At 38.8% G+C, this 23362-nt stretch overlaps 1 protein-coding gene across 5 annotated transcripts in view; it reads right to left on the reverse strand.

The window, feature by feature from the left end:
- NBEAL1 (neurobeachin like 1) overlaps positions 1-23362 on the reverse strand; it is a 175686-nt gene that overhangs the window by 10920 nt on the left and 141404 nt on the right. For all 5 annotated transcript variants that reach the window (XM_075529601.1, XM_075529600.1, XM_075529604.1 and 2 more), the window contains 9 exons: positions 20475-20572; positions 19383-19499; positions 14647-14736; positions 11646-11755; positions 8796-8968; positions 7762-7856; positions 6308-6424; positions 5008-5169; positions 4099-4247 (listed from right to left, as the gene is read on the reverse strand). In XM_075529601.1, the coding sequence (XP_075385716.1) occupies positions 4099-4247; positions 5008-5169; positions 6308-6424; positions 7762-7856; positions 8796-8968; positions 11646-11755; positions 14647-14736; positions 19383-19499; positions 20475-20572 (1111 nt within the window). The remainder of the gene's footprint in view (positions 1-4098; positions 4248-5007; positions 5170-6307; positions 6425-7761; positions 7857-8795; positions 8969-11645; positions 11756-14646; positions 14737-19382; positions 19500-20474; positions 20573-23362) is intronic.

Consider the following 23362-nt stretch of genomic DNA (forward strand, 5'->3'; position numbering starts at 1 on the left):
CAAAGTAGAATGAAGAATACAGTTTTTGTGGACTGTTGGCCGATTGACCTTGGTGTCACACAAGACTATGGTCCTGATCCTCCACGCCCAGCAACTCATTTACTCCATGAGTGTGATTATGCTGACAAGTGTCCATAACTTCGCCTCCTGTATGCATGGGCCACCATATTTATGGAGATATTTGTCCAAAGGTAAATACACACATACGGTCATCCTCAACCAGACCTATATAATTTGTGTATTTGAGTATACTCCCTCTCCCTTCCATACCTGTTCAACCTGTGGCACGACTTAAAATTTTTGATGCCTACTCCACTCTACACATTTCTTTCTTTCTAGCAATATATAACCCGACAAGTATAATAATTTAATCAGAAACCTAGAGTATAAAACTTACTATACTTAGTCTCTGAAGAGACACTATCACCAAGTAGATTCTGACTCACAGTGACCCTAGAGGAAAAAAAACGATTCCTTAGGCTTCAGAGATGGAAAATCTTCTGGAAGCTGAAGGCCTCATCTTCTTCAAAGTTGCTGGTGAATGTGAACCGCCAATCTTGTAGTTGAAAGCCCAACATTCTCCCACTAATCTACCAGAACTCCCTAAAGAACCTTACTCTTTCTTAAATTGGCCAATCCATTTGAATGTTCCGAAGCCTCTTTCTGACTCATCATTCATCTGAGGCTAACAGCCCCTACCTCCCTTGGCAGATTAATGCTGGTGGGATTGAGAGAAGGTGAAAGACAACGTGAAGACGCAACAGGTAGAATCTGTCGGGTTATCAACTAGATTTCTTTTGTATCTTATGGATGAAATTGTACCCCCATACACACCACCTCCAAATATGTTTTAAGTCCTAACTCTAACATCTCTGAATGTGACCTTGTTTGAAAATAGGTTTTTTATTTGAAGATACTGAAGCTGTCAGTTAAATTAATGAAATCATATGTCAATAGGGTATGGTCTAATGGCTTCTGAGTTGTATCTCATAAAAGAGGAAAACAGGCACAGAAATAGAGTCACAGAGGAGGACGACACCATGTGAAGATACATTCAAGAGAAACCTGGAGAACCAGAAGCTAAAAGAAACAAGGAAGGATCTTCCCTACGGTGGCCTGCTGATGTACTGAATTCAGACTCCTAGTCTCCAGAGCAGGGACAGCACATTTCTGTTGTTTAAAGCTACTCACTTTGTGGGATTTGGTTTAGAGTAGCCTTTGGAAGCTAAGATCGTGTCCTACCTAAAACAAGAGGCGATGATGTTTCTGTACCAGGCACCATTCTCCGGGCCTCAAATCAGTGGGCATTTGCTCTAGCCTTGCCCTGGCCTTATCTTTAAGACACTACACAGCACACACCACAGTCACTACTGTGCCATTCCGCTTTATTTTCTCATATTTTCGCCTGCCCCCATCCATACAGAAGGATAACCTCCCTCTTTTCATCTCCAATTCTAGTCCTGCTAATCTTTCATGAAGGCTCTTCAGATTATGCACACCTCCAGTATTCCTTAATGTTGTAAACTTCTACTTTAATGTTGCAAAATTTGACTCAACTGTAACTCATTTCCATCACATGGCTCTGACTCACAGCAACCCTATGGGACAGAGCAGAAAGGGCCCCTGTAGGCTCCCAAGGCTGAAAATGTGAACGGAGCAGGAAGTCTCATCTTTCTTCTGCAGAACATCTGCTGAGTTCAGTCTGCTTACCAACATCTAACCCACTACGCCAACAGGACCCCTGCACACATAACTAATGCCACATAATTTTTACACTGTTGTAATTAACAGATGAGTAAAACTATGTCCCCAGCTGGTCTGAAATTCTTTTAAGTCAGTTATTATGAGTAAGCAGCACAATAGTGAGAAGACAGGTGCTCTTATTAAATGTCTTTCACGATTTTAATTAGTAAGGGGAAGCTGAATGCTACCCCAAATCTCTTTTAAGTCACAGCAACTCAACAACATAGATTCACAGCGACTGTAAGAGTAAAACTGGCATCTAAGACCTAGAATAAAACTATACCCAAGGTGAACTGCGGGGAGAGGGGCATGGAGTGGAGACCCAATGCCTGCCTATCTGTAGAAAATTGGACATTCCCTCACAGAGGGGTCACAGGGAAGAGATGAAGGTGCAGTATAGCACCGATGAAACACATAACTTTCCTCTAGCTCCTTGGTGCTTCCTTCACCCCACTATCATGACCTCAATTCACCTTACAAATCGGATTAGACCAGAGCATGCACACTGCTACAGATAAGAGCCCAAAACACAGGGAATCCAAGATAGATAAACCCCCCAGGGCCAACAGTGAGAGTAGAGATACTTAGGGTTAGGGGAGGGTGGGGGGATAAAAGGGGTATGATCACAATAATCAACCTAGAACCCCCTCCCAGGGGATCAAATAATGGAAAAATGGGTGAGGGGCGACAGAAGACGATAGAAGATAAGGAAAAAATAATCTATAACTTATCAAGGGTTCGTGAGGGATGGAGGGCAGGGGGAGGGGAAGAAAAGGGGAGCTGATATCAGGGACTCAAGTGGGAAGAGAATGCTTTGAAAATGATGAATGGTGGCATATGTGCAAATGTGCTTGAGACATTGGAGGAACGTATGGATTGTGGTAAGAGATGTAAGAGCCATCAATAAAAGATTTAAAAAGCAAACCTGACCCTATAGTGTTTCCAGGGCTGTAATCTTTATGGCATTGGGATGCTACATCTTTCTCCCACAAAGTCATTGGTGGGTAGACTCAAACTGGTTAGGAGCTAAGCATTTAACCACTGGGCTACCAATGATCCTTGAAAGTTGGATAAAGAAGCCAAAGTCTTCAAAAGGTATGTGTGAGGGGAAGTAAGGTGACCTACGTGCCTTGCCTAATATGAAAAAATGTATTTATGTAATGATTAAAGGATCAAGAATACAATTATGTACATGCTACAATCTGTTGTTGTTAGGTGCCACGGAGTCAGTTCCAGCTCACAGTCGCCCGTGCACAGCAGCAGGAAACACTGCTCGGTCCTGCCTGCCACCCTCACCATAGTTGTTCTACTTCAGCCCGTCATCAATCAATCAGTCTCTCTCTCCTCTCTCTCGTCAATCCATCCCTTAATGGACTTTCTCTTTATAGTTCTGTCCAGAAAGTAGACTATAGACTACGTCTTATCTTCTAGAGTGGATGATTAAAAGATCTATTGATTTTTCTAATTCTGAATGCTCTTAACAGTCCCCTGAAACCAGAGCTATAAAGGAAAGATGTAATTGGAAAAGGAAATCAGTGAGTGGTCTGCTACAGGAGGAAGAATGACAAAAATGGGAAAGAAAAGCTAACTATAGGCAAGAATTTTGGTATAGAAGTGAATCTGATACATGAGGGGCTTCAACATGTTTGTGGAAATGTTTCATTATCTGTTAATTCCATTTTCTATAAATGTTTTGAAACCTTTTCTGATGTGCAGTTAAGATAGCACACCCTCCACCACATAATTAATTCTAAAGCTTTCGGGAAGAGGACTTCAGAGAGTCTGAAGAGAATAAATAAGCTATAATAAATTTTAGAAAGAGTGAAAGGAAGAAACTGAAAGAAGGCATTTGGGGGACAAATTAAGCATGCTGCTGTTGGGTGCACGTGAGCTGATTTCTGATTCACAGCAACCTCGTAAGACAAGAGTAGAGCTGCCCTCGGAGATTTTGCGGCTAACCGCAGTATGGGAGCAGACTGTCAGGTCTCTCTGTCAGGTTTGGTGTGCACCAACTAAAAACATGAACCCCAACATCTATGTCCATACCCATTAGTCAAGCATCTTTCTTCTTCCTAAGATTAAATTACAAAGATCCTCTACCCAACTGTCTACGTACACACACATTCATAAAAGTGTCAGCTTTAAGTATTTAATGCATACAATTTCACGCCGCAATTTGGGCAATTCCAAAACCCTTAGCCTAAGTTTGACACTATGAAAACTGTTTGCAGGCTCCACATACTTTCTTAATACATTCATCTATTTCATTTACTATTCCAGGAATACTGTAGCTTCCCACTTTCTTTATGGTTTCCATATTGCCACCTTTTCTTAAGTGACATTTTACAAAGTTACCTGTGGAGATCTCTGATGGACAGGAGTCCTTGTAAGCTGCCCGTGACAACATGTTCTCCAATTACACATATATCTGACACCTGCTCTTTCAGAATTTGAGACCTTAAGTATGTGCCATTTACAGAAAACAGGTGCAATGTATTCTTATCCTGCAGAGAGAAGATAAAATTTATTTTAATATAAACTGAGTTTTTACATTGTCAGCCAGGACTATGATTGCAAGAGAATGATTATAAAGTTTGTTTAAAGGTTTCGAATAAAGCTAAAGTCATTTGTACCCTGAAGAGATATAATTTTATCCACTTAAACAAAAAAAGTTTGTTTTTAATAAGGTATATGATTGGTAAGAAGCCTTGGTGGTGATGCAAGGTAAGCATGGGCCGGCTAACCAGAAGGTGAAGGGTTCAAAACCACCAGGTACTCTGAGGAAGAAAGAAAAGACAGTCTGATCCTGTAAAGATTTACAATTTCAGAAACCATAGAAAGAGTCAGAATCGACTCAATGGCAATAGGTTTTTGGTTTACATGATTGATAGGAAAATAATGATATAAAACCCAGAGTTCCTAAAAAAAACAAATCCCAGAGTTCCTTTATGCCTTGCCTTGTTCACAAAGAATTTATATTGGCTACAGTCTCCACCTATGCTTACAAAGTCCCACATAAACAAAAGTTATTTTTGCAATCATGTTTTATACAGGCCAACAAAAAACCTAAAATAAATATAAATGTCAAGATTCTGGTAGAATTCCATCTAAGATTACATAATAAAAAATTAAATTGTGGCAGGAGAACACCCCCACTTAAAATAGCAATCTTAATTTTCTCAAAACTCCTCATAGAGTGTAGGGAAGAAAAGGCAAGCTAAGTTGAACAGATTATCAAACCTCACTACACGAGGTGTCACATACCTTTCGGGTGGTCTTTTCTTCAATGCTGGAGGAGATGACAATATGCCCTTCCCAAGAGAGTGCTAAATAAGGGATGGTCAGGAGCAGGGAACTCTCACAAGGTGGTCGCAAAGTCCTCATGTACTGACCTTTCTGAATGGTGTGTATGATCACAGTGCCATCCTACCCACAAAAAAAAAACATTTAGAAAATGAAAAAGACAAAATAAAAGATCAGAGAAATAAAAGTGGGTTAGACAAAGACATGCAGGAACAGAGCAATGCGATAAATTATTCAATAAAAGGTGTACTCTCTATCTCTTAAGGAAAATCCCAACGTTGACATTTCAAATACAAGCCTAAGTCAAAAAGGGATCTAGTTCATATATGCAGGAGTTTATTCCAAATCTACTTCTTGAGAACATGTCTGTGTGATCAGTGGGTGATTACAGACAGGTTCTCTTAGTATATGAGTCTTAATCTTTGTAGAGTACCTTCAAAAAAATAGAGGTCCAATCAAGCAGTGACTTCTGGAGACATCTGCTGGACAAGTTAAATTTAAGGCAAAGAAGTCAACTCAGAAGGTTACAGTGATTATTTTGTGGGGGGACCTCAAAGGGATAATCTTGATAGATTTTCTAGAATGACACAGAACAATCATGGGACTAATCAGAAACAGCTTTGGTAAAACATTTTAATAAAATCGACATTGGTGAGAAAGGTCACTAAAGTTCTCCCAGGAACTGTTTGCTGTCACAACAATGCCTCTTCAGTCTCTGAAGAGGGCAAGAGCTGCCCTACGAGAGTTTTGTTAGGAACCCTTTCTTCCTCGACCCACCGTCCAGTCCCAAATTGACCCTTTCAGAATTCTCTTTTTCCCCAAAAACTCAGAGGATGTAAAATTCACATGACTTGAGTCACATGAAGATGCCACACTGGCATTTTGACATGACACAGAGATGAATGAAGAATTCTTCGTGGAGGGCTAAAGAGAGGGAAACACTGATTTCAGATGTGTATGCACCTAGGTTGACTAAATGTCAAGAAAAGCTTCAAGTTTTGATTAATAAAGTTCTGGTGAAATTATAGCAATACTTTTTTAATTTACCCTTGTAGTATTTTACTTCTTAAATTGTGTTCTTTGGTTAAAATCCCAAAATAAGAGCCCAATTTCTTTTGTCTTTTGTTATTTCACTTATGTGAAGACTTACAAAACAATACAAAACTGTACTTTCCCCTATTTCCCTAGAAAGACTTAAAAATATATATTGTTTCTGAATCGATAGGGGGAAAATCAGCATTTTTCCGAGGTGAAATCTTACCCGTGACCCTGACACGGCCATGTCTAGTTCGGTGCTGAGAGCGACACAGAGCACCTCCCCGCTGTGCCCAGACAGAGTCTGGAAGGGCTTCGATGCTAAGCCCACAGGAACTCCTCCCTAATGGGAAAAACAGAAATGTCAAAGTAAAGATGTTTTCATGCAGACTATTTTTTAATAATGAGCTTTACACTGTACTTAAACTTTCTAATCACAAACTTACACTGCAGTATGTTCTTAGTCACTGAATTATTTATAATAATATTTATTGTGCTATCTTCTTGCATTTCTAAATTATTCTTAATCTTTTGAAGCTGAAAAACTTAACCTGAATGGTCTTGATTATAAGTGCCTTCATGAACTTTTCTAGGTATGCTACTTTGATATACAGTTTTGCTTCGTCTTCACGTCAAAGAACTTATGTATTATCTTTGAATACTTTTCTTATTATTGGGGTCCTATCAAGGATATCAATTATCTTTATGTTGACTGGTGTTTGATTTCTTTTAACTAACGATCATTCTTTCTCTGAATGTTTATAATCTTTTTATCTTTTTCATTTGTCTTTACTCAGATCACTTTAAATCTTTTCCATGTCATTAATCTGATTTTCAGTTGCATCAAATCTATTCCTTGCCATTTTTGTTTAGGATTCATTATATTTATAATCATAATGGATTTTAGACTCAATTTTGATCTTCTAAAACCTCTTTTCACATTACTATGCTATTTTATCAAGAGTCCAGAGTGGTACAAACAGCTAAGTACTCAGCTACTAGATGAAAAACTGACAATTCAACTCCAGTCAGAAATCCCTTGGAAGACAGGCTGGCAATCTGCTTTGTGGAGTTCTATAGTGCTGATCTACTCTGTATACCTGGGGTTTCTATTTTTTGTAATCAACTTTATGACAATTACCCACAATAAGCCCTATCTTATTAAATTCCTCTATTTATAGTAGCACACTGTCACTGCACGGAATAAGTCTCTGTCCTTGAGTTGTTTTCTTCCAGAAGAACACTGTTCATTTGTCTTTAGCATGCTTTCCTTGTACATTCCCCAACCCCATCCCCAGCCAGTTTTGTATATATGATTTTCTTTGCTTTAAAATGTTAGCAGAGTTGCCTCAGTATGTGACTTATCCCTGGCTACCCTGCACTTTTATCTGCTCTATAGGATGTGGAGGAATTTTCTTTGACTCCCTGCTACCCAGGGCACATCTGGTTTCCTTTCAGTCTCAGTGCTTAGTGAGCTAATAGGAGATAAAATGAATCAGAGATCAAATCTTAAAAAAAAAATGAGGTGATCAGAATAAGCAAAGATAGAGACAAGAGAATATCAAGGAGTTCAAACAGCCACTCATTGCCAGAGAAAAACGTAGCAGCCTATAAGAACTTCTCACCAGTAGTTCCTGGGTACACCTCTTAACTAAATCAAGAATTTAAATGTGTGACTACCTGCTGTGTTATTTGCCAGATCATGCATGTAGTATCTCTGGAACCAGAAATCAAATGTATTCCACAGTAATCTGTAGCTAAGCAAGTCACAATGTCTGTAAAATAGAAAATTAAAAACAAAATGAAATGGCTTGTTTTCGCTGAAACAGAACTTGTAAAACAAATCTTAGTTTATATTAAAGTTACTTCTACATTGGCTTTTCTAACAGGGAGAGATGTTAAGGCAGGCTTAGAAATGAGTTACCAAAAAGCAGCAAGATGAGCACAATCCCCTGAGAGCTTCTTTGAAGTCACTCTCCCCTGGGGTGAGCAGTGGAAGGGCAGAGGGCTGGGGCTGGGAATGCCTAGGAGAATTTTGGGGGAAGGGCAGGTAGGATTGCTAGAAGGATTGATTTTGATATGCCTCTCCACTTTTATTCTTATTCATCTTATACTGTCCACTGGGAATTATCATTTTATAGAATGTGTCATTAAGGAAAACAGGATATATTCTAAATATAATGCAAGTTTACATTATTTAAAATACATTCTTCCTGAATTACAAAATGCCGAGCTAAGTGGCATCTTAGGAGTCCCTGATAAAGACTCAGAAGAAGGCTCCGTTTCCCTTTCTTAATAGGCTTGTTCCAAAAAAAATCTACTCAATATTTTACTTGATTAAACAAGTTTACCTGTTCTGCTTTACTGCAAATAGAGCAATAGAGCAGTTACTGTTTTTTTTAACTACTATAGACTTAGATTTATAAAAATGTTGTCTAAATATTATTTTATCAATCGCTGAAAATAAAACAAAAAATGTTGCCTAACATTTTCAGACACTATGAGGAAGTATTTAATTTATATATTGCTTTAACATACCTAAAATGTATCGGACACCTTTACACAAAGATACACTGTATTATCCAAAGTTTCACTTAGATTAAACGGTAAAACTTCATGTTCCTTAAAAGGTACATAGAATAGTTTTATCATTAAATATATATATATGTATATTTTAAACTTTTAGGGCTTTTAGGGAAAAAGTTAATGCTTACCCATATGTCTGATATTGTGGGAGATAATTTTTCCTTTTGTAAGTGACATTACTTGGATGCTGTTATCCCAGTGTCCGGCACTGAAGAGCAACTTTGCATCATGTGATACTACAAAGAGCTTAGACGTGACCTCCAGCCCCGGAGCGAAAGGACCATTCATGCAACGCTGAGTTCTGAAAGCATAATTGACAATTAAACTTCTCCTTAAAATACCTTAGATTCTATCATACTATTTCTTTGAGCTCTTTAAAGATAAAAATCCCAATTGTTGGATTTGAAATGTCTATTAATAAGTGATATGAACTTTGATAAAATACACGAGTCATATTTTATTCAGGTTAGGATCAGAAAAAGAGACAAACTAAAACCAGGGATCTTCCCACACAGTGAAGAATTCGGCAGATAACTGTATACCAAATAATACACATGAAGATTATTTTCTATTCCTACCAAAAGAAGTATTATGTTTATCTATTTCCACCTGAAATACCTGAGTTTAGTCAATTTAGATTCTGCAGAAAGGTGAAAGGAAGTAATTGAACTTAAAGATGTTTGCAGAGGGGGGGGGAAGGAGAGGACCTGATGCAGGGGGCTTGGGTGGAGAGCAGATGCTTTGGGAGTGATTGGGGCAGGGAATGTATGGATGTGCTTTGTACAGTTGATGTATGTATATGTGTGGATTGTGGTAGGAGTTGTTTGAGTCCCTAGTGAAATGTAAAAGAAGAAAAGAGAGAAAGATGATTGGGGCAAAGACTGTACAGATGTGCTTTATACAATTGATGTATGTATGTGTATGAACTGTGAAAAGAATTGTATCGGCCCCAATAAATTGTAAAAAAAAGATGTTTGCAGAGCAAAGCCCTGGTAGCAGTGGGGTTCACAGCACGGAGCTGTGAACCAAAAGGCTAGTGGCTGGAGCCCACCAGTTGCACAGGAAGCTAAAGATTAGGGGCCTGAACCCCGGGGCACTTCTCTGTCCTACAGGGTCTGGCTAGGGTACAGAACCAACTCGACAGTGCTAGGTTGTTGGTGTTCTTGATTGACTGACTGTTTTGTGACTGCAGTAAATGAGGGTTGATTCTGACATTTTGGTTAAAGAACTTTCTAATTCAACATGAACTTTTGAGAGTGTTTTGTGTACAGCACAATAGTACTATGTTCTACATAGATAAATAGTAAAAAATTATTATTCTCGTCTCATACAAGTTCTAGTCTAGCTGGAGAAGGCAAGAAAGCATGATAATAGTTAACTACCTTTAAATAATTTTAAACATAGTATATAAGTTGGTACTAAAAATAGCACTGAACGTGAATTAATTGGAAAAATCCATCCATATGTATACATCTATACCTATCTTGTCTGTCTAAATCTGTGAGAACTCACAGACCCTGGTGGCACAGGGTTCCTGCTCTTCAGGAGACAGGGGCTTTCTACTCCCACAAAGACTGGCAGTCTCAGAACCCACAGGAGCCCTCCTATTCTGCCCAATGGGTCACCTATGACCATAATCGATGTGATGGCAGGGAGAAGACATGGCAGAGTAAGGGCAACATCGCCTTAGATGAGAATACAACGGGGTACCCCCAAACCCAAAATTGTACTGCTTTTATAGTATGCATTTCTCCTGCTAGGTGGGCACTGAGCAACTAACTCACTCTGAGTTAGTGCATCCAGTGGTGCGTCGCCTGGGAAGGTTCTCTCAAGTCACAGTGAATTTTTCGTAGAAACAGTTTTATTTGAACTTTGTTTTTTGTGATGGCAGATTTAAGGGAATAGCATATGGCCGTGAAATTCTATTTCCTGCTCGGGAAAAATGCCACAGAAACTGTTGTGATGTTGAACACAGCTTACAAGAACAGTGCTATAGAAAAAAACTCAATGTATGAGTGATTTTCTTGTTTCAAAAAGGATGAAATGTCAACTGATGACAAACCTCGTTCTGGACACCCATCAATGTCACGAATGAACGAGAGTGTCAACTCATAGTGCTTTTGGAGTTCGTTCCACCAGGACAGACTGTCAATCAAGCATTCGATTTAGAGGTTCTGAAAAGATTGTGCAATGATGTGCGACAAAAAAGGCCTGATTTGTGGCAGACAGGGAACTGGTTTTGCCACCACTTGCTCCAGTTGATCACAGTGCGCCAGTTTTTGGCAAAACACAACATGTCTCTCTGGCCCCATGCACCTTACTCACCTGACCTCGCTCTGTGCAACTTTCTTGTTCAGTGAATGAAGACAGACATGAAAGGACAGCCATTTGACAATGATGGAGAAGAGATCAAGAAATACATGAGGGAGGTGCTGTCAGCCATCCACACAGTTGAGTTTGAAATGGTCCCAAGAATGGAATCGCAGATTTGACAAATGTATTAAGTGTAATGGAGAGTACTTTGAAGGTGATAGGTTGTTTTGTAAAAAAAAAAACTTAAATACATAGCTTTGGGGAAAAACAATTTACGGGTGCCCCCTCATAGAACCATTTGAAGGTTTTAGAAAATAACTATAGTAAACAAGGAATTCCTATTACATGAACAAATTGTGCTTGTTTTCAAGTAATATAATAAAACTATAATAAAATCTAAAAACTATTCCCAACATAGTAATGTTATCAAAACTGAAATGATGGCAAATCTGTTTTACTTTTAAACCATTATCAAGTAAAGATATAACAAATTGTAAAAAAGTGAAAATGTTAGGGAGGGATGGAGCAGGAAAGCAGGGAAGGGAATCTTAGTCTCTAGAACATTTTGGTTTTAAAAGGACACCAATGAACTAATCTCGTTCTTTCCCCTGCTAATAAGTAAACATGAGCTATAGCTATTCTACTTCAAACATTTGTTTACTTACTTAGGATTTGTCACAGTCTGATCTTTGATGAATGTAAAGTAATTTGAAATGTTTCTGTCATAAGACAGCCATCCGTGGGTTCCAATAACGTTATTCATGCTTACTGTTATCTGGAAAAAAGCACCCAAAGACTCCAATTTAAAAAGATTTTAAGAAGCAGCAATGTATCAAATGCTCACATGTTAGCACTTAGAATCTAGGGAGTACTGTGGGCGAAGCACCGTGTGCATGGACTAAGCACGAATTCACTGAAAAGTCTTTCCTGGAGTCTACTTCCAGTTGTCATTGTATTCCACTGCTGAAAGTCAGAAAAACAGAACTGGGGATGGGACGGGCGACAGGGGTAGGGGAACGGCTAGTTCTGGTACTGGCCAGTAGCAGTGACTGAGAGGCTGGAGCTGAGTGAGAGAAAGCTAGCAGAGTACACCCAGCCTGGCCCGCCCTACCACCCAGAGCCATGTTTTCTGCTTCACCAGCTTGAGTCCCACCCATGATCCACAGCTACACCTGTCTGGGCTTGGGTCTTTAAGACCATTAAAGGGAAATAATGAACAAACGGACAGCTGCTTTTGATGGCGCGTGGCAATCAAAAGATATAGGCTGGAAGATAAATAAGAGGCCATCTAGCTGAGAAGCAACTAAGCCCACATGGAAGAAGTACACAGGCCTGTGTGATCAGCTATCAGGCATCAAATACCCAGAACAAAAAATCATATCAATGTGAATGAGGGAGGGTGGAGTGGAGACCCAAAGCCTGTTTTGTAGACAATTGGCCATCCCTTTACAGAAGGGTCACAAGGAAGAAAAGAGCCAGTCAGGGTGCAGTATAGCACTGATGAAACATACAACTTTCCTCTAGTTCTTTAATGCTTCCCGCCCAACCCCACTATCATGACCCCAATTCTACCTTACAAATCTGGCTAGAGCAGAGCATGTACACTGGTACAGATAAGAGCTCGCAACACAGGTAATCCAGGAGATAAACCCTTCAAGACCAATAATGAGAGTAGCAATACCAGGAGGGGAAGGGAATGAGGGGGGGGAAAAGGGGAAATGGATCACAATGATCGACACATAACCCCCTCCCAGGGGGACAAACAACAGAAAAGTGGGTGAAGGGAGACAGTGGTCAGTGTAAGACATGAAAAAAATATATAAATTATCAAGGGTTCATAAGTGAAGGAGGGGGAAAATGAGCTGTTACCAAGGGCTCAAGTAGAAAGAAAATGTTTCGAAAATTATGATGGCAACATATATACAAATATGATTGACACAATGGATGGATGTCTGGATTGTGGTAAGAGCTGTAAGAGCCCCTAATAAAATGATTAGAAACTAAAAAAGAACAGCTGTTTTACCTTTAAAAACAAAATGAAATTGAAAAAACTTTATAGAAACATGGTTCTTTGTGGGCACACTTTGCCCAAACAGATGTTAAACAACGTGTAACTTTATTCTATGATTGTCACTCTTGTGAAGGTCTTTAAATTCACCAAAAGTTCTACTTCTGGTTTCAGGACGATTTTTTTTTCCCCTCATAATTTCTCTTTAGTTTAATAGTATCAATTAGTTGGTAGTCAAAAGAAATTTAGGGGCATGTCTTATCATAAAAACATGATATAGTGGATTGTGAAAAGAGTTGTATGAGTCCCTAATAAAATGTAAAAAAAAAAGAAAATGATGAGGGCAAAGAATGTACAGATGTGCTTTATACAATTGATGTATGTATATCTATGGATTGTGATAAGAGTTGTATGAGCCCCTAATAAAATGTTTAAAAAAAAACATGATATAGGGGAACAAATAACAGAACTTTGGGTAAAGGGATACATCGGATGGTGTTTAAGATATGAAAAAATATATATGTAATTTGTTAAGGGTTCATGAGAGTGGGGGGGGGATGAGGAGGAGCTAATATCAAGGGCTCAAGCAGAAAGATAATGTTTTGAAAACGGGATGTCAGGATCTGTATAAGTAGGCCTGAGGTAACTGATTCATGGATTCTTAACATATCTGTACGAGCCCCCAATACAATGAAGAATAAGAAAATTTTAAAAACGTTTGTCACTTAGAAGACAAACCAGAAGTAGAACTTCTAATGTTTGCACAACTCTTTTTAACACGTTTGAACTACTGAACTGTAGGGACTGTGTATGCCAATGAAATTTTAAAAAGATGCAGAACTCATGAAAAGTAAAGATCATGACTGGAATAATAATCATAGAAAATGTTATCTTTTCCGAAGAAACAGCTGCTCCCTTGACTCCATTGTGAAAGTAACAAGCTGTCAAATACATCTTCAACATAATTTTTAAAAATGAGTATTAAAAAAAATCGCACCACTCAAAAAATCCTAATGTTTATAGATTTCTCTTTTGCCCCGATGAAAACTCACAGTTTAGGTCTAACTCACAAATAGGTCTAGCTTTGGGAATTTGCTGTTTAGTGTGCTATGGTAATTCCTAAGAGATAAAATGAGAATAAGACAGACCTAGGTTTGATCCATGTGCTACGTCACAGGTCCCTTACTATTACGAGTTCACTGACCTTGGGCATGTCACCTCTCTTAGTTTCCTATCTACAGAAAAAAAATACTAATCGTGCTGTCTCAAAGGATGATTGTGCATTCTAAATGACAAAACTCAGATAAAGCACCCCGTAACGGGCCCTGCATGTACACTTTCTTCAGCTCTCTATTCTTTCACATTACTATTATTATTACAGCTTTATGAAAAAATTTAATATCGGGTGTGATGTACCTTTATTTTTCATCCTCAAAACTGTCCTGGATATTTTCACATGTTTATTGTTCCATAAAAAGTTTAGAATGACAATATTTACTTAAAATAAAAACTATAAATACTATAAATGTTTTGTCTTAGTCAAAATACCTCTAGTAAACCTTATAATTTTTTAAATGGCCTTTTAAAAATCTTTACTTCCTCAGATTTTTGTGAGCTGTTATGGATACAGACATGGCAGGATAAAAAAGTACACTTACCAGTAACTCAGGGCTGCCCTGAGACATAAACGAACGAGACTGATTTTTGGGAACAATGGCCTTGATTAGTGGGATACCATCACTAATTCCCTAAAAATGAAAGACAGAGATTTAGTAACTGGTTCTGCCCATCTGTATTAAGCAAACATTAATGAAATAGTCTACTTTTTCAACAAGCGTAAGCCCTGTGATACAGCACTTTACTGAAACATATCATTTAAAATGTAAGAAAGAAATTATACACTACGTTTGTATGACATATTGGAAACTTCTGAAATTCAACACCACATTCTATACCACCTCTCTACTTTTAGAAAGATATGCAGATTTCAAGGAGCACCAACCATATAAACTCACTGCCATCGAGTTGATGCTGATCCACAGTGACCCTACAGAGCAGAGTAGAACTGCCCCTGTGGGTTCTGAGACTGTCTCTCTGTACCTGAGTAGAAAATCTTGGCTTTTTCTCTTAACTATTAAAAATAGTCCATGATTTAGGATCTTTCCTTTGTCCCTTGATACACTGACATGAGTAAATACCATGTAGTACATTTCTGAAACAAGTCAAATTAGGAAGATTGGTTATATTATATAAAAATTTCCCTTTGACCCTAACTTCTAGCTAACTTTAAAGCCACAAAAATAAGACTGGGGGGCGGGGGGAATAGTCATCGAAAATATCCACCAGGATCTATTTATAAAGTAAAGTGAAAAAAATTAATCTACCCTTCTCCCTCCCTCCCCTTACCTATCTACCGATCCTCTTTCCTTTCTATCTATACATAGTAATATGACCTAAATGCCTATCTTCAAGTATTCAAGAACTATTTCTTGATGTGGTAACAATTCATACATGATAGCTAATGTTCATTGTAAATATAACCTTAGACTTGTACCATGTTCCAGGCACTGCTCTGGAAGCTTTATACCAACTGATTCAATAAGGAATCATTCATTATAAAGATAGCCTAACATTACTGGATGCATGCTAGGTGCTAGGCGATACTCTAAGAACTGTACATCAGATAACTCAGTAACGTAGCTTACAAATTACCAAATGACTTACATATTAACAAAAGCATAAATGAAAATGATGCCTGAAGAAATACACTTATCAAGACTGCTACCTCCATCTTTTCCCTAGAACAGATGACCTGTCCCCTTTTTGTATGAATGGACGGCAAAAGACCTTCGCTTCTGAGACTGAAAAGAGCTAAGCTACTCGTGCAACACCAGGAAATCTATCATGCTCTTCCACCTGCTCCAGACTCTGGTCCTGGGGAAAGTTACTCTGACCTTGGGGTACCAAACTAAACCACGTCCACTGGCATCGCCTGGATTCCCATTCACAAGGACCCTAGACACAGTTGCTGAGGCTTTAGGGAGGAAAATGGTCATCTTTCTTCTGATGGCGGATACAGAGGGAAAGACATGTCACCATGCTGCTCAATAGGACTCAGAATGCATTATCTTACAAAAGCAATTCCATAACTGATTAGACCAACAGAAACAGTTCTCCAGGCATCACATAGTAAACACAGCATTACATATCCATCAGAATATGGGTTAACAGAATGTTCTGAGTTGCCCTGTCCATGGAAGTTACCATAGCAGGTTTGGGACAATGATCCTCAGAAAGGCCAACTTCTACGGCTGGTCCTTGGCTGGTCTCTAGAAAGCCATGGCTAGTAAAGTCAGCTACGCTGAAATAAAACGCTTCCTGAATGACAGGATGGCTCACTGCATGTAGACTGTGCACATATCCTGATTTATACTGATCACTTACTTTCTTTTGGGAGTACTTATGGTTCCCAAACGTACCTTAGTTGGCCTATCACACAATATTTACAGAAATCATTACTCGACACTGCCCCTGGCAATCAAAAACCCCTGTACTAGATCCATAATCCATGATAAAGTGTAGCTTTCCCTTTCCAGCAACCTCCAAAGGTCACCCACTGTGGGAAACACTATACTCAGGTATAGAATGCTTCCATGACCAGGCCCGAATAACAACCTTACAGTCTGTTCAAACTCTGTGAGGCAAATTCAGCTAATCGCTTGCCTTGTATGACGTGTATTTAATTATATTTTATGGTTACACATGTATTTACATAATATCCTCCATTTAGCCTCAGTCTATAAACCTGAAAATCCTTACTCTCTGATCTTGATGTATTTACTGGCACCCGTTCTACTGCAAGATATCCACATTTTTCCTGCTCATGTCCGCAAATGCCTTCTTTCTTTTTATTTTTGGCCTGAATTTCATATGGTCTATTCTAACCATACTCATAGCTATGGAGTACTCAAAGGGAATCAATATGTAAATTCAAATATATGAACAGACTTTTAAAAATAAGCACTACCTCCCCACTATCGTGATCCCAATTCTACCTTACAAATCCGGCTAGATCAGAGGATGTACACTGGTTCAGATAGGAACTGGAAACACAGGGAATCCAGGACAGATGATCCCTTCAGAGCCAGAGGGTGGAGGGAACGTAGGGTAAAAAGGGGTAACCGATTATAAGGATCTACATATAACCTCCTCCCTAGGAGACAGACAACAGGGAAGTAGGTGAAGGGAGACATCGGACAGTGTAAGATATGACAAAATAATAATAATTTACAAATTATCAAGGGTTCAAGGGGGGAGGAGGGAATGAGAAGCTGATACCAATGGCTTAAGCAGAAAACAAATGCTTAGAGAATGATGAGGGCAATAAATGTACAAATGCACTTGACATACAATGGATGTATTTATGAATTGTGATGAGTTATATGAGCCCCCAATAAAATGATTTTTTAAAGCACTAATTTAGGTTTCATCTATATATCATCAATTAACAATGTGGTTATTTTTCCTTTCTTATTATGGATTAGGTGCGGTGTTTACATTTCAGACCATCAATTCTGAATTCAACAGTTCAAACCATGCATTAACCCCTACCCTGTATCCTATCCCCCGTCCTCCATGACTTCTCTTCTCTCTTACGGGCTTCCGTCCTCCTTTCCTCCCAGACTGTCGACTTGTCAACCTTCTAGTCCATGCATGCATCCTTCCATCCTTGCCTTCCCACCTTTGAGAAGCCCTTTGGTATGGCAGTCTTTGTCTTAATTTTCATCTTTATGGTTGCTGGCTCATATATTTGTCCTTTCGTGATTGACTACCTTCACTTGGCATAATGTTCTCCAGTTCCATTTATGTCCTGAGGTAATTCCGGATTTCATAATTTTTAATGATGTATAGTATTCCATTGTGTGCTTATACCAAAGTTTCTTTATTCTTCTACTTATGGGCTTTTTAGGGTAGTTTGAACTTCTTGCTATTGTGTAGTCTTGGCGGCAATAGTGGCTCTGTATTGAGCTGCTAACCCTAAGGTCAGCAGCTTGAAACCACTAGCCACTCCTTCGAAGACAAGGCTTTTTACTCCTGTAAAGTGTTATCGTCTCAGAAACCCGCAGGGGCAGTTCTACCCTGTGCCTCTAGGGTCCTAAGTCATCGATTTGATGGCATTAAGTGAACTGTTGTGAACAGTGCTCCTAATGAACATATGTCTGTCCGTGTTATGTCCCTTGCTTCTTTAGGGTATATAACCAGCAGAGGTGTTGTTATAACATACGGAATTCCTACTCCCATTGTTTTAGGTGGCACATCGCCCTCTACAGTAGTTGCACATATTTATAGGTCCACCAATGTACGAGAGGTCCACTCCTTCCACATCCCCACCTGCATTTGTTGTTTTCTATTTTTTTGATTGGGTGGTCTATCGCTGTGGGTATAAGGTAGTATCCCATTGTTCTGATTTATATCTTCCAGATGACTAGTGATCATGAGCATTTTTTATGTGCTCTTAGCCCGTGATGTAATTTTTCATTATCTGTTCATATTTTTTGCCCATTCTTCAATTGGATTTTTACCCCCTTACTGAGGCATTACAGTATTCCATAGATTTTAAAAATTAGTCCGTTGCCTACTGTGTCATTGTTAAAGATTTTTTTCCCACTTGATGGGCTCGTTTACTCTCTTGATAAATATAGAGGTCTCATGTCTTAGTAGGTCCCGATTATTTTGTCTTCTAATATGTGTGCTTTTGTTATTTCTGAAGATATGTCTGTGCCCTGTAAAAGGTTCCTTGAGTTTGTCTCTACTTTCTCATTATTAAGGTTATAGCTCTGGGATTTACATTTGAGTCTGATTCCTTCTGAGTTCGTTGTTGTAGATGGCGTAAGGTCTAAGTCCTATGTCACTATTCCGCAGATGGATCCCATTTTGCCAGTACCATTTGTTGAAGAGACTGCCTTGTTCCTATTTAATATTGTGTTTGCCCTTTGTTAAAGATCAGTTATCAGTAGGTGGATGAATGTACGGATTTCTGGGTTTTCTATTTTGTTTCATTGTACCTGTCACCGTACCAGTACCAGGATGCTTTGACTACTGTGGCTGTATGATAGTTTCTGAGGCACAATATGTATTTTACATGAAATTATTCTTCTTTTCTTGTCAGGGAAATGACAAGTAGGAGAAAGAAAACAAAAAAAAACAAACAGTTTAGACAGTAAACAAAATCTTTTAAGAAAATAGTTTTAAATATCCAAAAATAGACTGAGGTATTAATTACTGTTTTGTTTTAAGCATTATACCCCTCACCTACCTTAACAGGATAAAATTAACTTTAAATTAATCAGGATTCAGAGAGAAAACTTAGTGATGTTACCAAGTTTCACATTACCTCTATAAAAAATGACTTGAGCTCAGGGAGGTGCTGAAACAGGTTAAGGGTCGATGTGTCTGTTCTGGTCTGCTTTTGCAATGCTTCGTCTGCTGACAATCTAGGAGGATGTGGTTCCTTCGGAATAATTTTAGGAAAAAGCAATGCCACAATCAGATGAAAGCATCTCTCTGTTTCTAGTTCCTCACTCACACAGGCCTACAACTACAAGGCAGGCCATGCTCTCAGGATGGCTCTGTCCATTTGCTCAGACCATCCCTCACCAGAGTCCCATCCTCCTCAATTTAAAGCTTCCCATTCTGAGACCCATCAGAAAAAACAGACCCACAGCCGCTGAGTGGATTCCGATTCACAGCAGCCCTCAAAGGCAGATGAACTGCTCCTTGGGGTTCCGGAGCTGGGAATCTCTGTGGAAGCAGACAGCTTCATCTTCTTGCCACAGAGCAGTCGGTAGGTTTTAACTGCTGACTGTGTGCCTAGCAGCCCAATGCTGGACCTAGGGTGCCTCCAGGGTTCCTTTCACATGACTATACATCCAGAATTTATAAATCAGAACAAATTTTTCCCTTTGATAATTTTTCTCAGCCTAATACTATACTTAGTATTTCTTTGTTATTTCTATTAAATTATGAATCACCTGTTATCTGCCTTTCCCAATAAAACAATAGGTACTTTAAATTCTAATTTTGCTTTCTAACTCCCAGAATAATATCTTAAGAATGGTAAACATTTAAATATTTGATAAGATTTAATATATTATTTCAAATTTAAAATGAATAATTTAGCTGAATCTTTAATTTCTGAAACAACCTTATGTTTTCCTTTCTCAGAAATAGAAAGTTAGGCTTTCTGAGTAAATATAAATGTGTAATAATTGTATGTATATGTAGACTCTGACTATAAAATGGTATTTCAAAATAGAAAAAAATGAACTAAATCCATTTATTTTAAATGATGTTATTACTTACCCCAAATTCCAGATAATTTTGGATTAAAATTTTAAAAAATAGTACCCTTAAAAATAATGGTAATACAATTTCTTAGCAATTTAATTCTAGTCTTTTGATGTTACCAACAACATGTATTATTTACCTTTAACAGCTGACAAGGTGTTTGCCCAAAATTATTAATCATGCCTTCTAAGGCTTTTCTTTCTTTCTCGTCTGTTAAGGCATCCAGATCCACAGCTCCTAAAACCAGAAGTGGTAGATATCTCACCACAGAGTGAAAATAAATCAGCAAACCACGCACTGTAAGAGACTGATCGCTGTATTTTCAACAAATGTTATTCCACTCTTAATAAGAATATTAAGAGATAACATAAAAAGTTATTTATTGGCCAACAAACAGTCCTTGAAATAACTACAAGCTTTTCTTTCTAGTTGTTGTGTTTTGTTTTTGTCATTGGCTTGTTGGTGTTGTTATTGTTGTTTTGTTTTCTTTTGTTCCTTGGTTTTGCTCTGTCTTGTTTTTGTGTATGCTATTATCTCTGCAGGTCTGTCTAAACACAATAGGCTGGATGAAAAACCTGGAGGAGAAAACAACGGGACTAACAGTTCCAGGGTGCCATGGAAGATGGGGAGGTGAGGGGTTAACAAACCCAGGAATAAGGGAACAAGTGACCCAAATCGGTGGTGAAGGGGGTAGTTGAATGCTTGGCTGTTAACCTAGAAGCCAGCTATTTGAACCAATGAGTCACTCTAAGTGACCATAAAGATTACAACCTTGGAAACCCTATGGGTAGCTCTATCTTGGCCAGTCTGGTAGCTATGAGTTGGGATTGACTCGATGGCATGCAACATCTTTTTATCACTTGTTTGGTATGATAGGGGAGCCCTCCAACAATAACAACCAGTTATTCCTAAGTTAAGTGGACAACGAATACGAGAAATAAGTTATTAAATGGATTCTGATGATTATATAACTCTTCTTAATATGATTGAACTATTAAATTGTATAATTTGTTTACTATGTGGCAATAAAATTTTAAAAATAATAAGTTGCATGGAAGTTATGGAATCAAGTATGCCACTAGGTACAGTTCTTAGTTATTGATACAATCCCAGGTAGGTCATACCATAATGGAGAAGTAAATGTCCACATTGTATTCATAGTCTTGATCTGATAGGTAAGCATTAGATCCAAGAAATACATTGTTGCTCTATATAGCCTAGGTTCCCAAACTTATTTAGCCCACCAATCCCTTTTCAGAAAAAATTACTCAGTGCCGCTCAGGCAATTAAAAACTTCTGTACTATAGCCCATAATCCAGGAGAAACTGTAGGTATTTGCTTCTTCAGTCTTCCGCATAGTTCAGTGAAACACTCCCATAGCCCCGGCCCAGGGCGGTATCACCCACTTTGGGAAACAAGGTTTATGGTGTTAGTGAGAAATGCTGCACTTGTAGCATATGGTTAAATGTGAATTAATGTAGGAATAAAAAGAAGCACTTAATTAAAAGATATGAAAGATCTATTCTAGAACTGTCTTGTGATTCTAATTATCTTATCATTTTAATGTATTCATTTATGCCTTCAGACAATGTGATTTTGAGAGCCTAATTATGCTAGACACTGCACAAAGCAGTGAAAAAAACCCTCACTTCCTTAAGTTTACAATGGTCTTCATTCTAAGGAAGAGTATTTTTTTCATTTGTTATCTAAACAGGCATGTTAAATTACATACCCACATAAATACAGTAAGGGGAATTAAATTTCATCTGAATATTTCCTCCTAAATTTATTTCCTGGCTTCCCTCATAAAAATGAGGAGATGCAGAGGTCTTGCAAAACCGGAAACAAGTGTGTTAGAGTGTTAGGGTCCAGCAGTAACACTATGGTTCTCAGCCATACCAGCGTCTCTAACCCCTTCTCCATTGCCACCAAGCATAAGGTGACCCCTCACCTTCTCAGGCACCCCCGAGAAACCTTCCCCCCTCTCTTCACTGTTCTGCTGGTGCCACAGCCAATCAGAGGGAAGTGCAGACTCCTTTTAGACATGTTCATTTATTTCTGTCCTGAAAGTTTATTAACACAGGATTCCTTTGTTCTCTCTGGACTTTCTTCACCTTCTTGTGTGGCCCTGTGTCCGTCCCTCTGTCTCTTCCTCTCTCTAGCTCTCCCTTTCTCACTTTCGGCTAGTCTCTCTTTACTCTGTCTTTCCATCTCCCCCACCCTGCCCCTTACTCTCATTCCATTCTCAACACCCAGGCAGGTAATTAACTTTAATAAATCCTATTAATTGAAACCCCTGCTTTGGGTCTGCTTTCCTTTTATTCCCGTTCTAACAAGTTTAAATTCCAAGCACTCGAGCTTTACCACCATTTCTATCCTGACATAAATCCAACTTCCATCAGGTGGCAAAATAAAAGGCTTTGGGGCCTCAGGCTGAGTGTGTCTGAAAGTACATTGCCTCCCTTTTGATCCATGTAAGAATTGTTAGCGTTGTTCCTTGGTTTCTGCATGCTTTCCAGTACATGGAATCCAGGACAGGCGACTCTGTTACAGAGACAGTAACTGGATTGCAGTAGCTTGGCAGGGGAGGGTGGGGGAAAGGGGAGCTAATAACAAGGAACTCAAGAAAGAAGAAAATGCTCTAGAACTGACTGTGGTGGATTGTATAGCTCCTCTTGATATGACTGGACTGTGAATTATAAGATATGTGGATTATGTCTCAATAAATCTGTTTTTAAAAAAGAAAGTAGATTATAATTCCTCAACCAGCCAAGGGAGGAAGGGCAAGTCTTACCCGCAAGGAACCTGCCTAGACAATTCCTTAACAGAAACTGGGGTACGAGGGTCACAAAATCACGAGTCATAACCTCACCATCCAGTGACCAGTTGGCTGGAGGGCTTATCTAAGCTGCTACTCTGTACATGTACCAATGGTGATTCCTTGCTCTCAACCGTACACCAGGGCAGGGATGAGCGATCTTCCACCAATCTCGACTGTAATGATTTCCTTGCTTTTCTATGATCTAA

Source organism: Tenrec ecaudatus, chromosome 13 (genome assembly GCF_050624435.1).
Source record: "Tenrec ecaudatus isolate mTenEca1 chromosome 13, mTenEca1.hap1, whole genome shotgun sequence".
NCBI lineage: Eukaryota > Metazoa > Chordata > Mammalia > Afrosoricida > Tenrecidae > Tenrec > Tenrec ecaudatus.